This window comes from Lynx rufus, unplaced genomic scaffold (genome assembly GCF_022079265.1).
Source record: "Lynx rufus isolate CCGP_SWC_20201006 ecotype Redwood Valley unplaced genomic scaffold, mLynRuf1.p SCAF_4, whole genome shotgun sequence".
Classification (NCBI taxonomy): Eukaryota; Metazoa; Chordata; class Mammalia; order Carnivora; family Felidae; genus Lynx; species Lynx rufus.
This window is the reverse complement of record NW_025814856.1, coordinates 15,685,001-15,698,400: the sequence shown is the minus strand read 5'-3', so window position 1 is coordinate 15,698,400 and position 13,400 is coordinate 15,685,001. Positions and strand designations below refer to the sequence as shown.

General features: G+C 61.0%; 2 protein-coding genes across 2 annotated transcripts in view; one reads left to right on the top strand and one right to left on the bottom strand.

Annotated features, from left to right (window-relative positions):
- The first annotated feature begins 356 nt into the window (after window positions 1-356).
- PRSS50 (serine protease 50) lies at window positions 357-5,675 on the top strand. Its single transcript, XM_047094645.1, has 7 exons — window positions 357-512; window positions 620-803; window positions 883-1,074; window positions 2,324-2,486; window positions 3,528-3,811; window positions 4,923-5,089; window positions 5,445-5,675. The coding sequence occupies exons 1-7, from the start codon at window positions 357-359 to the stop codon at window positions 5,673-5,675; spliced, it is 1,377 nt and encodes a 458-aa protein (XP_046950601.1).
- A 2,455-nt stretch (window positions 5,676-8,130) lies between these two features.
- Window positions 8,131-13,400, bottom strand: part of TMIE (transmembrane inner ear) — a 7,599-nt gene continuing 2,329 nt past the window's right edge. Inside the window, exons 2-4 of the mRNA XM_047094754.1 lie at window positions 11,977-12,094; window positions 8,538-8,687; window positions 8,131-8,231 (exon numbers count right to left, since the gene is read on the bottom strand). Of these exons, the coding sequence (XP_046950710.1) occupies window positions 8,131-8,231; window positions 8,538-8,687; window positions 11,977-12,094 (369 nt within the window). The remainder of the gene's footprint in view (window positions 8,232-8,537; window positions 8,688-11,976; window positions 12,095-13,400) is intronic.

Sequence of the window (13,400 nt, the reverse complement as noted above, 5' to 3'; positions counted from 1 at the left end):
CACGGAGCCATCAAAATGTTCCCCAAATTCCAACCCACCTTCAAGTGGCCTTCTGCTCCCAGAGGCTCTGCTGGTTACCATCACTCTTTCTCTGAGGAGAAACCTCACCTACCTCCTGTGCCGTCTTTCCGAAGCGGATGGATCTTATAGAGAAGAGCATTTGCTGAGTGGTCCGGGGTGGGGGGGGGGGGAGTGGGTTGCTGCTTAAAATTTTAATCTTCAAAAAATCATTCCTGAAAACCTTTCCATCTGATCAATTGCAGTGCCCCGGGAGCAAAGCCCTACAGTAGTCAGCAGGCTCAGGGGCAGGCGGGCCACTTGAAGACCCTGGAGGCCAGCCCCAGGGGCCGGGTCTCATGTCACCAGGGGAAGGGTGGAAGCAGGCCCCAGCAGGGCAAGTGGGCTGCAGGAGGGAGGAGGTGCAGGACCTGGCTGCGGGTAGCCCGAGGGACTCCAGAAAGCGCGTGGCCCCGCCGCGCCAGCGGCAGCTCGCGCCCTGGGGCCCTGACACAGTGCGGGTGGAAGGGAGGCCAATCAGTAGGGGGCGCCCGCGGGCCGGGCGGACACGGGGAGCGCCACCGAGGGTGGCCACTGGGGGGCGCCCGCATTCCCCACGCAGCAGACGCCTGCGCGGGAGGCCGACTGGGGGCGCCGTCGCGAGAGGAGCACCGCGGCGCAGAAGCGGCTACTCCCGATGGAGCGTCAGTGCAGGACGCGGGCCCGCAGGCAGGGCCCCCAGGGCCGCAGGGCCTCTGCCGTTGTGCTGCTGCTGCTGCTGGTGCTGCTGCTGCTGAGGCCCGCTGGTAAGCCCCGTCCCGCTCCCCGTCCCCCTCCCCCGGGCCCTCACCGGGCCTCGTCTGACCCCTCTGCGTCCTTCCGCAGGCCGCCTGGCGGACCAGACTCCCGGGACACCCTCCAAGCCTTCTCCGGCCGACCCTGGCGTCCCCTGTGCACCCACTGCCACCTGCCCCTCAGGCGGGCCTCGCCTTCCTCGCCAGGCCCCCACCGTCCTGTCGCCGCCCTTGACCCTCCAGACCAGCCCTGTTTCTAAAGAAGGCGTCAGCTTATTTCCCAGTGAGTACCATGGACTCCCCGGGGGAGGAGGATGCGGGGCAGTCTTGAGGACCTCTGACCCCTAGGGACGGAGGGCGCGGAGGAGGAAGGGCAGGGAGAAGTGGGAAGAGACGTTCCTTTTCCAAGGGTTCATTGAGCATCTACCGTGGGCCAGGCCCCCATCCTGGTGAGGTAGGAGGCCAGGAGAGTTGGCGGAGCCTGCGGCGGGCTGCATGTCCCTGCGTCCCTGAACTGACCCAGGCTTCCAGCCAAGGACTTAGGGGATCTCCAGGATAGGTTTCAGGGAGCCTTGGGGTGGGAGCCTTGCAGCAGTGGCTCTCCAGCATGTTGAACAGAGACCCGCGGAATCACTCCTTATCCTGGAACTCCATGCGCACAGTTTAGCTGCCACAGAAAGGCTCTCACACAGGACCCAGTGTGTGCAGACCTCCCCTCTCCTATGTTAGCCTTGGCAAACGCTGGTCCTGGCCCATGCACCCTCATCTCACAATCCACGAATCTCCCTGGAAGAACCCTGGAGGGGGGCTGCTGTGAGGTCGGAGATGTGCATCTCCAGTTTGAAAACTTTTTCCAAAGTGGCTGCACGCGCTGACACTCGCTCCAGCGGGCAGTGAGCGTCGGGGGCGGTAATCCTCACCAATACATGGTGTCAGGGACCCTGGAGTTGGCCTGGCAGGTGGGGTGGAGCGGAACCTCACTGTGATGCAAGTCTGCGTTTCCCTGAGGACTCACAGGGCTGAACAGCTTCTGTGTTGGCTGGCTGCTGGGGTTCCCTCCTCGGGATGGGTCTGTTCATGCACGTGGCTCCTTTTTCTCTTGGGTCGTCTGGTTTGTTTTCCTCACTGAATCACAGGAGGGGTTCCCAGAGGAGGGAGAGGGGTCTGCCTTGGCCAAAGTAGGGGGAGCCAGATGGAAATATGGATGAGTTTCTGGAGGTTCTGGCCAGAGCTCAGGGGCTTCTCGGCCGGGACAAAGGGGCCAGTGCTGCACCAGGCTGGTGGCTGGGAATGCCCTGGGACCAGAGAGAGGGATTACTTGGGGAGCACTGAGGCCCTTTGGAGACTGCAGACCTCAGTCCTCACGTGGACAGCATCATAACAGGGTGACCAGTGGGGAAAGAGAATCACCGCATGAGCGTGGGCCAGCAGCCCGAGAGGCGGGAAATCGGGCTGAGGGGAGGGGTGGGAAGGCGACTTGCGATGGGGCTGGAAGGTCCCATCCTGCATCAAACTCTCACCTTCCTCCTCAGCCTGTGGCTCCTCCTTCGAGGAAGACCCCACCCTCAGGGACCCAGAGGCCATGGCTCGACGGTGGCCGTGGATGGTCAGTGTGCGGGCCAATGGCACACATATCTGTGCAGGCACCCTCATTGCCTCCCAGTGGGTGCTGACCGTGGCCCACTGCCTGATCCGGTGAGTCGGGACCTAGGTTGGTGGGTAGAAAGGCGTCTGGAGCCACTGGGGCCCAGTCGTTCCTGACAGCTGGTCCCTCGGCAGCAACTGTGGCCTCTGCAGAACCCCACGGGCCCAGCCTCAGTCCCACTTCAGCTCTTAGCAGGTGGAGGCTGAGTCCTGCAGATTCCTTCTGGATTCAAGCCGGGTGCTTGCTCCCCTCACCTGGCTCCCCTGTCCTGAGCTGTCATGCCACAGATAGGACGGGGGGGGGGGGCTTGGAAGCCACAGGGCAGGCCTCCTTCCTCCTGTCCAAAGAAAAGAGCTCCCAATTCTTTTGTTTCACACCCTTTGCTTTACTTACTCATTCCTTCCTCTGTTCGACTCAAAGCCTTTGACGTTCCTCTGGAGCCAGGCCCCGGCCTGGGTGCTGGGGGCAGGGAGGGGACACGTCACTCCTCTTGGGGTGCCAGGAAACACAGATGAGAAGACAGGGGAGTCTGGGCAGTGTGGGGACAAGAGAGGGGGCTGCACATGTTCCAGGGGGCCAGGGCAGCAGCCCAGATGCAACATCCGTGCTGGCTTCGAGGGCTGACCACGGAAAAGCATGCTTCATGCCTGAAGGCCGAGGTGGAGACTTCAGGGGCATGCCGGGAAAGGAGGCTGGAGGGCGAGGCCACGGATGCTTGCCTTGATTGAGTGTGTTGGGCCCCTGTCACTTCCAGGGCCCAGCACGGGCTGCCAGACAGAGAGTCCAGAGTTTGGAACCAGAGAAAAATGGCCCACATCCCAGCTCTGCCACTTCCTAGCTGTGTAGCCTTGAGCTGTTTGCTGGGCTCCTCTGAGCCTCAGTTTTCCTCTCCACAAAGTCAAGGGTTGTTGTGAAAGCTGGACCACACGGTCTGTGCGCAGGGCCCTGTCCACATCTGTCGTGAGAGAAAGGCCCGGGGGGCTTGAAGCAGGTGGGTGGCCTGCCTGGGTTTGCTCAGAGTACAACAGTGGGGTGGGGGCGGGGGTGGGGTGCCTGGAGCTGATGACAGACCCCCCTCGTGGTTCTCCCAGGAATGATTTTATCTATTCAGTGCGGGCAGGGATCCCAAGGATTGACCAGATATCTCAGACTACCGCCGACGTCCCGGCACTCCAGGTCATCGTGAACGAGAGGTACCAGTCTCATCGGTACTGGTCCTGGGTGGGCCAGGCCAACAACATTGCCCTTGTCAAGCTTGCATGGGCACTCAAGTACAACACGTACGTCTGGCCCATCTGCCTGCCTAACTTGGACTTCCAGGTGAAGGATCACTCTGTCTGCACTGTGACAGGCTGGGGACTCCCCAGGGTTGATGGTGAGTCAGAGCCTCCCCAGACTGGGTGGGTGGGGAGCGTGTGGGAGAGGACCCAGGTGCAGGCCCGGGTCTGAGACATCTTCTTGTCCGGCTCTCATCTCCTTCCCCTTGGGGGTCTCGGCAGTGAGTGCGCCGTGGCCGTTCAGGCCTTAGAGGCCCCAGAGTGCCCATGAACCCCCCGCCCCAGGCCGGGGCATGTAAACAGGACTTCCTTGAAGGCAGAGGGAGTGGAGAGTAATATCTTGCTGACTGCACGCAGTCGTGGGACATCAGGACTTGAAGCAGGACATCTTGAAGTGCCATGAACGAGGTTCTGTAAAAAGATCCCCCGACGCCTCACATGGTTGGTTAAGGGCAGTCCGCACCCAAAGGCTGGGAGTCACTCAGAATCCACGTGTGGCTGCCTCCTGCCCCCAGTGGGCCTCAATCCCTTTGTGCCCCCAAGGGATGGAGCAAGGCCCGAAGAGCAGCCTGTCATCCCAGGCCCCCCCAGGGGGCATTTCTTTAGGAGTCTGACGAGTGCCCAGTCCATTCAAGGAGCTCCTCTTTTTCACAAGAGAGGTGCTCTTGCCCGTGGCTTCACCGAGCCAACTTGCCTAAAAAGAGCAGCTCCACCCTGGGGGTGGGGGTGGCTGTTTGTCTTTCCTGCCGTGGCCTGTCTGGGGAACGGCTGGGGATGGTTGGAAGTCTGTCCCCCAGGGGCTCCTGGCTAGAGACACACTGGTGAGAGGGAGGAGGGGGAGGAGGAGGAGGAGAGAGAGAAGCACACAGTGCCTGGGGCCCACAGAGGGGGGTCTGGGCTAGTGAGGGCAGAAGAGGCCTTTGGGGAGGGCTTGAGCAAAGCGGAGAGTTGGACCGGCGTGGGGCCGGGCAGGCCTTGGGAGCAGAAGGGTCAGAAGCCAAGCCGCTGAGGCAGGAACGGACCCCGCGGACTGGACTCTGCAGGGGTGAGAGCAGACCCAGCAAGGCCAGACTGAGGGCAGCCTGTTCCAAGCTGTCCATGGGGGGCCGTTTGAGAGGTTGGAGGAGCGGCCAGGAGCAGGGAGGAGGGCCGCCAGGCTTGCAGCCGTGAGAGCACCAAGCCTGAGCTGGGGGGGGGCCTGCCCCACAGGCATGTGGCCCCAGTTCCGGACCATTCAGGAGAAGGAGGTCACCATCCTGAGCAACAAAAAATGCAACCAGTTCTACCACAAGTTTTCCAAAGTCCCCTCTATGGTCCAGATCGTGGACTCCCAGATGGTTTGTGCCGAGGACTCCGACAGGGAACACTTCTGCTATGTGAGTGCTCCTCTTCGTGCTCCCTCACCTCCAAGGGTGCATGGCCAGGAGGGGTGCTGGGGTGCAGGGCAGTGGGGCTGGAAGGGGAAGGGACAGGAGCACGGAGGGAGGGGTGAGAGAGAAGGGGGGGCAGTGGGAAGACGGGGGGTCGGGACCTGGCATGAGAGAGGGGAGATGAACCCCTCTGAGGGAGGGTCTCCTGAGTCTGGATCTCGAGGGCACCCCCCGGGCAGGATGGTGGGGGGCTGTGGGAGAGATGTGCTGCGAGGTCCCTGCTTGTCCTTGAGCTGGGGCAGGTCTCCCTCCCCACACCTGGCCCCCCTGACCCTTTTTGTTCCTCCACCCCTCCCCACAGGAGATAAGCGGTGAGCCCCTGGTCTGTCCTGTGGACACCACGTGGTACCTGGTGGGACTGGTGAGCTGGGGCCCAGGTTGCGAAAAGAGCAAGGCCCCGCCCATCTACCTACAGGTCAGCTCCTACCGTCACTGGATCTGGGAACGCGTCAATGGGCAGGCCCTGCCAGCCCCGTCCAGGGCCCTGCTCCTGGTGCTAGCGCTGCCCCTCAGCCTCCTCGTTGCCCTCTGACACCCTCGTGCCGTCCCCGGGGGGTGCCATCCTCCCCCTCTGAGCCCAGAATGCTGCAGGTGTAGCTCTCCCAGCCCCGCAAAATGGGGCAGAGATGAGGTGCTCAATTAAACACTTTTCTTCCACAAGCCTCCTCCTTCCTGGGTGCGCTTGAGTGGGAGGTGAGCAAGCCAGACGGGGGTTTGGGGGACTCCAGACCATCTCTATTGAAAAGCACAGAGCCCCCCCCCCCCCCCCCGGGTCTGCTTCCATCTCTAGGTTTGGGGTGGCTCTCGCAGAAGGTGGGAGTGTATAGGGACGATGCTGGGGTGATGGATGGCCTAGAATGTTCTGTCCGGGCTCAAGCTGGGCTGCCAGGACGCAGAGTGAGGCTGGGGTAAAGGTGCAGCTCTGTCTGGGCCCCGCAGGCGAGTGTGTTCTTTTCTGTGATACTTTGCTTGACTTTGGTGGCTGGAACACACCCTGTCATTGCCCTGAAGCACCGTAGTGAACTCTGATCGTCCGGCCCCGCCCCCTGCCTAGAGACTGGGGCAGGTGCCCACTGGGACCAGACATTATCCGCCAGCAGCCATGCCTGTCCATAAAAGAGCAGCGGAGGCCCCGGGGCAGAGGCCAGGGAGCAGCTGGCAGGGCAGATGGAGCTCAGGCCTGGACCCCCGAGGCTTTACCAGCTGGTTCTCTGTTTGACTTCAAGTGGCCCCTGCTCCTCTGGGCCTCTGTTGCCTGGGCCACACAGGAGGGCCCTGGCCTGTATGGGTCTAGTGACCTTTGCCACAACCTGAACCTGCTGTATGAGAAGCCCGTAAGGCTGGACCCTGAGGGCAGAGTCAGGGTTCCTGCCTGGCGGACTGAGCTCTCAGCGCCCACAGCGGGTCCTCTGCAATTTCTCTGCCCCTCGCTGCTCCGTGACTCGTGTCTGCCTGTAGACTCGCGTCTTCTTGTAGAACAGTGATCCAGCTGTAGGTCAGAATCCAGATTTGACTCCTCCGTGTCCCCAGCACAAGGCTCAGGCCACGGAAGGCCTACTGAAAGCCACAAAGTGGAGGGGAGGGGAGCGGAGAGCGGGCAGCTTCCTCCCCCGTTTTAATGCCCAGCTGGCTGCGGCTGTCCCTCTGCCTCTCTCGGCCGCCACCTCTTCCTCCAGCTCATCCTAACTCAGGCTGGGAGAATAGTCAGGGGAGGGAGCTTCAGCTTGGCCGGTGCCACCCGTCACTGCCACATCACCCTCCACATAAGTGCTTCAGGGATTGGGCGTCCTGAGGGGTCATCTCAGGTCACTCGGGTACGAGAAGGCACTCAGCTTTATTTACAAGTGTCTGCAGGCTGCCGAGGCAGCGAGAGATTTTCCAGCAGCTTCCCCAGCTCAGGAGCCTCTGGTTTCCAGGCTCAGACCTGAGCGCCTCAGCAGAGGTTCGCTGCCATCTGGAAACCCCTCTGAGTGTCCCGTCCCCAAAGATCCAGTCTCTAGATGGTGTCTGGGCCTTCCCCTTCGGGACAGCAGTGATGTTTTGAGGCATGAGAGCTGAGATGGTAGAGGAGGAAGCTGTGTGCTGTTCTGTTTCACAAGTCGGGGGGTGGCCGGCCCCTAACTGCCCTCTGCGATGATCCCCTAGGGCCCTGACACCCCCTCCCCACCACCACCACAGAGAAGGGACCGCCAGCACGGCCCAAGCCTCCCTTGGGCGTCTTGATTCCCTGGATCCCCAAGATGGGGCCCAAGTACCAGCTTTCTTCCCCTTTCCCTTTGGCCTGCTGGTCTCAGCCTTCTGCACCCCTGACCCAGCCCTGCAGCTCCCAGCCCTGAGCCCCCAGGCCTTCCACTCAGGCCCCCAGCAGCCTCCACTCCATTGCAGTTGCTCGGCACAGGGTATCTGCTGGGCTGGAGCCCCTGCCTCTGGGTCTCTCTGTTCACCATCCTGGCCGGCACCCCCACTGGGCCTAGAACAGTTTTCTGGCCACCAGGGCTGCTGTCTAGCCAGGTCTGAGAGCTGAAGCTTCCCCCAGACAGCCTCTGCCTCCTTGTGGCTGTTCTGGGCATGGCCTCACACTGCAGCCCATCCAGTTTGGCCATCCCCTTCGGAGAGAGGAAACTGCTTCCCGTCAACCCTGTAGAGCCACTGCTGTTCCTGACGGAAGGGACAGAGGCACGTCCGGGTGGGTGTGATCTGGATCTGCAGGGCAACAGTGGCCAGAGACCACGTTGGCTGAACAGCCACATGGGTGAGGCGACAGGAGCTGAGTCCATGCCGGGAGGCAGGACACCTGAGGCAGTCCTGTCTCTGCCCCTGACGGGCCATAACGATGGGGCCTCAGCCACCCTGTCGGAGCTGAGAAGAGGGTGTTCTGCAACCTCTGTGGTCCATGTGTGAGCTTGGAGTCCGAGATGCCTGGACCCTGGCCTGGACTTGAGCCCCAGGGCTATCCAGCCCCAGCTGCCACCTCCAGGAAGCCCTTCTCATTTTTCTCCTTTCTTCTTCTTGGCCTCATTCTTTTCATCCTCCTCTACCTTGATGGCCACTGTGTCCACACTATCCTTCTTCTTCTTCTTCTTATCCTCTGTGGGGTAGAGGAAAGGCAGGTAGCGGGAGTGAGGCAGGGTCCTAGGGCCCCCACCAGAGCCTCCCACATCCAGCCCTTCACTTCTTCCTTCCTACCGAACTTCTCTTGCCTGCAGAAGAGCTCCGGGTGTTACTTGCCTCTGGGTCTCTCTCACTCGGGCCCATTTCTGTGCTCTGGTCTCCAGGGACAGGTTTGGGGCAGAGGCGGGGAGCAGGGCCACTCTTGGTGGCAGGACTGAGGGTCTGGCTGGCTCGGCAGGGACAGGCGGTGGTGCAGCTGGGGGCCCCTCCCCGGTCTGCTCACCTCCGGGGATTTCTGTGAGCTCGTTGAGGGGTGGCACAGTCTCCAGTTTGTCCGTGTACATCTTGGCTGCCTTTCGCTGCAGGTACCGGGCTTCGATCTCCTTCCGGGTCCGTGGCACGCGGCAGTTGAAGACACAGCACAGAGTGATAACTGTAGGGACGACAGAGCAGGCCTGGCCGAGGCTGGAGCTCAGACACCCCAGGAATGGTGCCCACATTGCAGACCTGCCTTCATCTACCTAAATGTGTCTCACCCAAGAGACTCTGGCAGAAGGCTCTGTGTTTGGGCAGAACCCCTGTGGGCTCTGGGATTTCCGAGGTCAGCTCAGCAATTTCCAGAGCAGGACTGGCTTCACACGGGGGCCCGCTCTTGGAAGGGCCTCGCGCTTGGCTTAATGCTCTGCCGTCAATGTTCTTAGCAATTTGTGAACAAGGGGTCTCATACTTTCGTTTTGCCCTGGATCCTAAATCGTGTCACTGGTCTCAGTTTCTGACTCGATTGAGGCCCCTGGAGGGCAGGGCAGAGGACTGCACGGTGACTCACGCTACAGCTACCTGGAGGCTGTCCTGTGTTCCCACCCAGGTCTCTCGGCTCCTGGTAATTCCTAGGTTTTCCTCCCCAGGCTCCTGAGAGGACCTCAGACACTGGAGGACGTAGCTGTGTCCTCCTCAACCCCCCTGAGGACAAGCCTGAGCTCCTCTTGGCCGTGAGAGCCCACGAGAGCCCACGAGAAGGCACAGACCCTGCCCTGGGGCGTTCACCTCCCACAGTTATTCCAGGAGCGGTTTTCCGGCTCAGGGCAGCTGTGCCCACGCGAGCTGGGCCAGGGAACGAAGCTGGACTGTCTAGTGATGGGCAGGGCAGTGCTGGGCTGCCAGGGCCCGGCTGGACTGAGTTTATTTTTCTAAGGCCCCACAGTCTGACCACCTTGGCCCCAGCCTCAGGGGAGGGGACGGGGCTGCTTCCTATTATAAATCAGATGACAAGACATAACTTCCTGGCAGACTCCTGGGGGCAGGACGGCCAAGCGGGACAAGCCAGGCCTATTTTAGGGAAGATGCATCAGACCAATGTAGCCAGGGCTGGAGCACCCTTTGGAGTCAACTGGTGTGACTCTTTCAGCCAAATATCGTGGCCCCGCTAAGTCTCCCCCAGGTTCACAGAATGAAAAACAAGGAAGGAAGGAAGCAATGCACGCATGCATGAGATGGCCTCAAAGCCTTTGCTGCTGAGGACAGAACTGGACTCCCGAGTGGGTGGGTAGGGGGAGCTAACAGCATCCGGGCACTCTGGGGGGCTGCACGAGGCCCCAGCAGTAGGTCTGTACCTTGCTGTCCAGGGGTAAACGGCAAACCTTTCTTATCCGGAGAGCTGGGTTCTGGTCTTCTCCAGACCCTTGTGTGTAGGCCTATGGCCCTAGTCCTACCGGCTTGGGCCGTCTCTTCCAGCCACCCCACCAGGCACGTCCTCTGACCGTGCTTACTCAGGTTCTCCACAGAGGCTGGTCCCAGGCTCTATGAGGCCTCAGCTTTGCAGGGAGCTCAGCCATTGGCAGCTGGAGCAGGGCCCACACACCGCCCCTTGCCTGCCCCACCCAGCCTGGCCCAGTCACTTCTCTTCAACGAAGGGAAAAAAACAATGTGTTTTGGATCGAGTCCCAGGGCCCAGGCAGGGGCTTGGAATGTGAGTCCCCAGGCTGGAAGGACCTCCAGAGGCACCCCCCACCCAACCCCAGCCCCTCTGCACGAGGTTCTGGGCCCAAGCAGCCGGGAAAGCAGGAAAGAGGTTTCCTCTCCGGGAGATGCCATCCTACTCCCCAGGGCCCTGCATGGAGCCCTGCAGGGAAGGTAACAAGTGGTGCCCTGCTGCTCAGAAGACTTTGGGACTCTCCCTTCCTCTCCCTTCCTCTCCCTTCCTCTTTCCTAGGAAGCAGGGTGAGGAGTAGGGGCTGGTCTGTGTGCTTCGTGTCCAAGCCCCTCTTCAGGTCTGTCATTGCAACTTTCTTGTGTGGCCCTGGGCACCTCCACTGTCCGGGGCCCAGCAGAGTCTGGAGAGGCCGTTCTGTGTTTAGAGGCCCCTCAGTGCCTTCACCCCTGCTCCGTGGAGTGCCCTGGAGCTGCTCCCTGGACACGCACCCTGAACTGCTCCTTATGGGCAGATGCTCTTGGTGCTGCGGGCTGGGGGGCACGGTTTCCTCTCTGAGCACCTGGGCTGGGGCTGTAGCCACAACGGTGTGTCAGTAGGGCCTCCAGAGAGACGCCTGACTGATTCTCACCTTGGCTAGGAATGAAATGCAGCCCCTTGCTCAGATCCTGCTCCCACCCCAGCCATGAAGAAATGGTGGTGGGGGTGTGCGTGGAGACTTTCCCACAAGGAGGGCCTTTCTGGTGCCGGGAGAAACAGATGCAAATCAGATGTCCCTGTCTCCCTCGGAGTCCTCACATCTGGGTGGGCCCTCTGCTGTGGCGCTGCCCTCCAGGGGACCTCATCCTGAGCCAGCTCCAGCTCGAACTTATCCGACCTGGGGGGCACGCAGTAAAAGTCCTCTAGGGGTCACCTGAGACCTTGTGTGGAGGCCATTCCGTCCCTGTTCTGCCCGCACCATGCCCTCTGCCTGGAATTCTTGGGGGGCAGCCTACCCAGCCAAACCGCATGCGTGCCCGCACGCATCCGCAGTGGAGAGGACCCTCCTCCGTGAAGCTTGTGCAGGGCGAGGGGGTTTTCTGTCCCTTCGTTGCCTGCGTCTCCCCCAAACCTCTGACGTGTAGGAACCTTCATCAGACTCTGCTTTGCACCCTGGTGGTCTCCCTATCCACCGACATTTCTCTGCCCTCTTTCTCCAACTCCGGACCCCTGCTCTGGAAGGGCCGAAGGGGGCACGCCAAGCCCATCTCTGTTGCGAGCTGGAGTCAAGCAACTCAGTCCCAGGAGAGGAAGGGGTCCCTTGCTCTTAACGGAGGTGGGTGTGAGTCGTTCTAGGGGGACGGGATCTGACAAGGCAGGGTTTGCAGCCTGGGAGCCACATCTGCCGGGTGTCTGGGGAGCCTCCAGGCTGGGCTGTGGCCAAGGATGGCCTTGCTGGGGCTTCTGGGTGTGGGCCCTTTAAGCCTGGCCAAACAGCAGGAGAAGCATCAGGAGGCCAGCGATAGGGAAAAATGACACGTCCTCATCCTGGTTCAGTGGAGTCCCCTGTAATTACCGTAATTGCCATGTGGCTGTGTCCCAGTTGGGCAGAATACTTCAGGTCACCACCAGCCTGTCAGCCCTCCACAGGGACTTTGTGTAGATCAGGAGGTGCCAGAAACCACAGTGGGCCTCCTGTGGGCGACTGGCCTGCTTGTACTGCCCGGAATTGCTGCTCTGAGCCCCTGGGGGTGGTGCCGGGGGCGGGGTGCAGGGGGTGGCGTGGGGTGGGAGAGGGCGGGGAGCAGCTACTCACTGATGGACAACACGAAGAGCGAGAAGATGCCCACCACGTGCCAGAGGCGCATGTCCCAGAACACCACGGTCTCCTTGGTCAATGGGGGCGGCTTGGGCTTGGGCGGGGCCGTGCTGGGCTGCAGGTCAGGAGAGAGAAGAATGAGCCAGGCAGAGGCCGGGGGCTGAGGCTGGGCCGAGAGAGGCCCAGGTTTCAGCAAGGACTCAGCACAAGTGTTTCGGAATCTCCTAGAATCTAGAGTCTTCGACATTCACAGTCAACGTCCTAGACCTTGGGAAGTTCCGGATTTAGAGCAAGGGAAGAAAGCAGCTCCAGAACCATGGAGCCAGGGACCTGGGGTACAAGGGTACTTGGGATGCTTGAGGACACCAAGGCCTGAAGGGGCAAAGGTGGATGGCTTGTCCCAGTGAGGTTCAAGGCCCCTTCCGGCAGCCTGCTGGTCTCCTCCTGCTCCAGTCCTGGGCCCCACAGGCAGATGGGGTCTCAGGACCAAGGCCAGAGACAAGGCAAGGCCTGTGCTGCCCTGGGGGACTTTGCTCTCAAGCACCCTCGGTGTGGGGTGGGTTGTGGAGCTGGACTCAGGGCCCGTGGCTCGGCTGTCTGGCCAGGACCCCCACCAGGTGACCTCAACAGTCACCTATCCTGCCAGAGTCACCTCTTCTGACCAGAAGGATAGGCCAGAGTCTCCTGGGACAGGACCAGATAAATTGTCTGCAATGAGGCAGCGACACCTAGAGGCCGAAAGCTATAAGCATGACTGGAACAAGCCTGTGCAGAGCTTAGCAGGCCACCTCCCACCTTCTCAGTGGGACACAGCCCTGCCCTGGATGTCTAGGGACACGGCCCTGCCCTGGGGGTCTAGGGGACACGGCCCTGCCCTGGGGTGCTAAGGGGACACAGCCCTGCCCTGGGGGTCTAGGGGAACAAGGCCCTGCCCTGGGGGACATAGCCCTGTCCTGGTGGGTCTAGGCAGGACCTCTCCCTGACCTAAGGGGCCGAGAGGTATATGACCCTATCTCTGTCACCAAGTTTGGCTGAGGGATGGAGGGGGAGGCGGTTAGCGTTTAGAGGGAGAGAGGACCCTGGGGCATCTGTGGAATTCATTGTCTCCTGATTAACTGAATATGGACCGACCTGAGGAGTCCTTTCTGGCTCTCTGGGAAAGAAAGGCAACTCACAACTCAACCATCCGTCCAGCCTTTCCCCTGGTACATGAGCGTGGATTGGCACCTACCACAAGTTCCTCATCTAATGAACACCACCCTTCGGCATGTTTGGGGACACTCAGAGAGGATCAGCAACCTGTCCCAGGTAACACAGGGCATCTCTGTGCTTGGGACTCATACATGATTCCTCAGCTTTTTTCTCTTAACCAGGATAAACTGGGGTGGGAGTTTCCTTTCCTCTAGGCCTCAGTTTCTCCA

Excerpts from the sequence above, each read along its gene's own strand:
- PRSS50 (XM_047094645.1), top strand. The coding sequence starts at position 357 with ATGTCACCAGGGGAAGGGTGGAAGCAGGCCCCAGCAGGGCAAGTGGGC. Across the intron at positions 804-882 it reads GCTGCTGCTGAGGCCCGCTG|GCCGCCTGGCGGACCAGACT; the intron begins GTAAGCCCCGTC and ends GTCCTTCCGCAG. Across the intron at positions 5,090-5,444 it reads ACAGGGAACACTTCTGCTAT|GAGATAAGCGGTGAGCCCCT; the intron begins GTGAGTGCTCCT and ends CCCTCCCCACAG.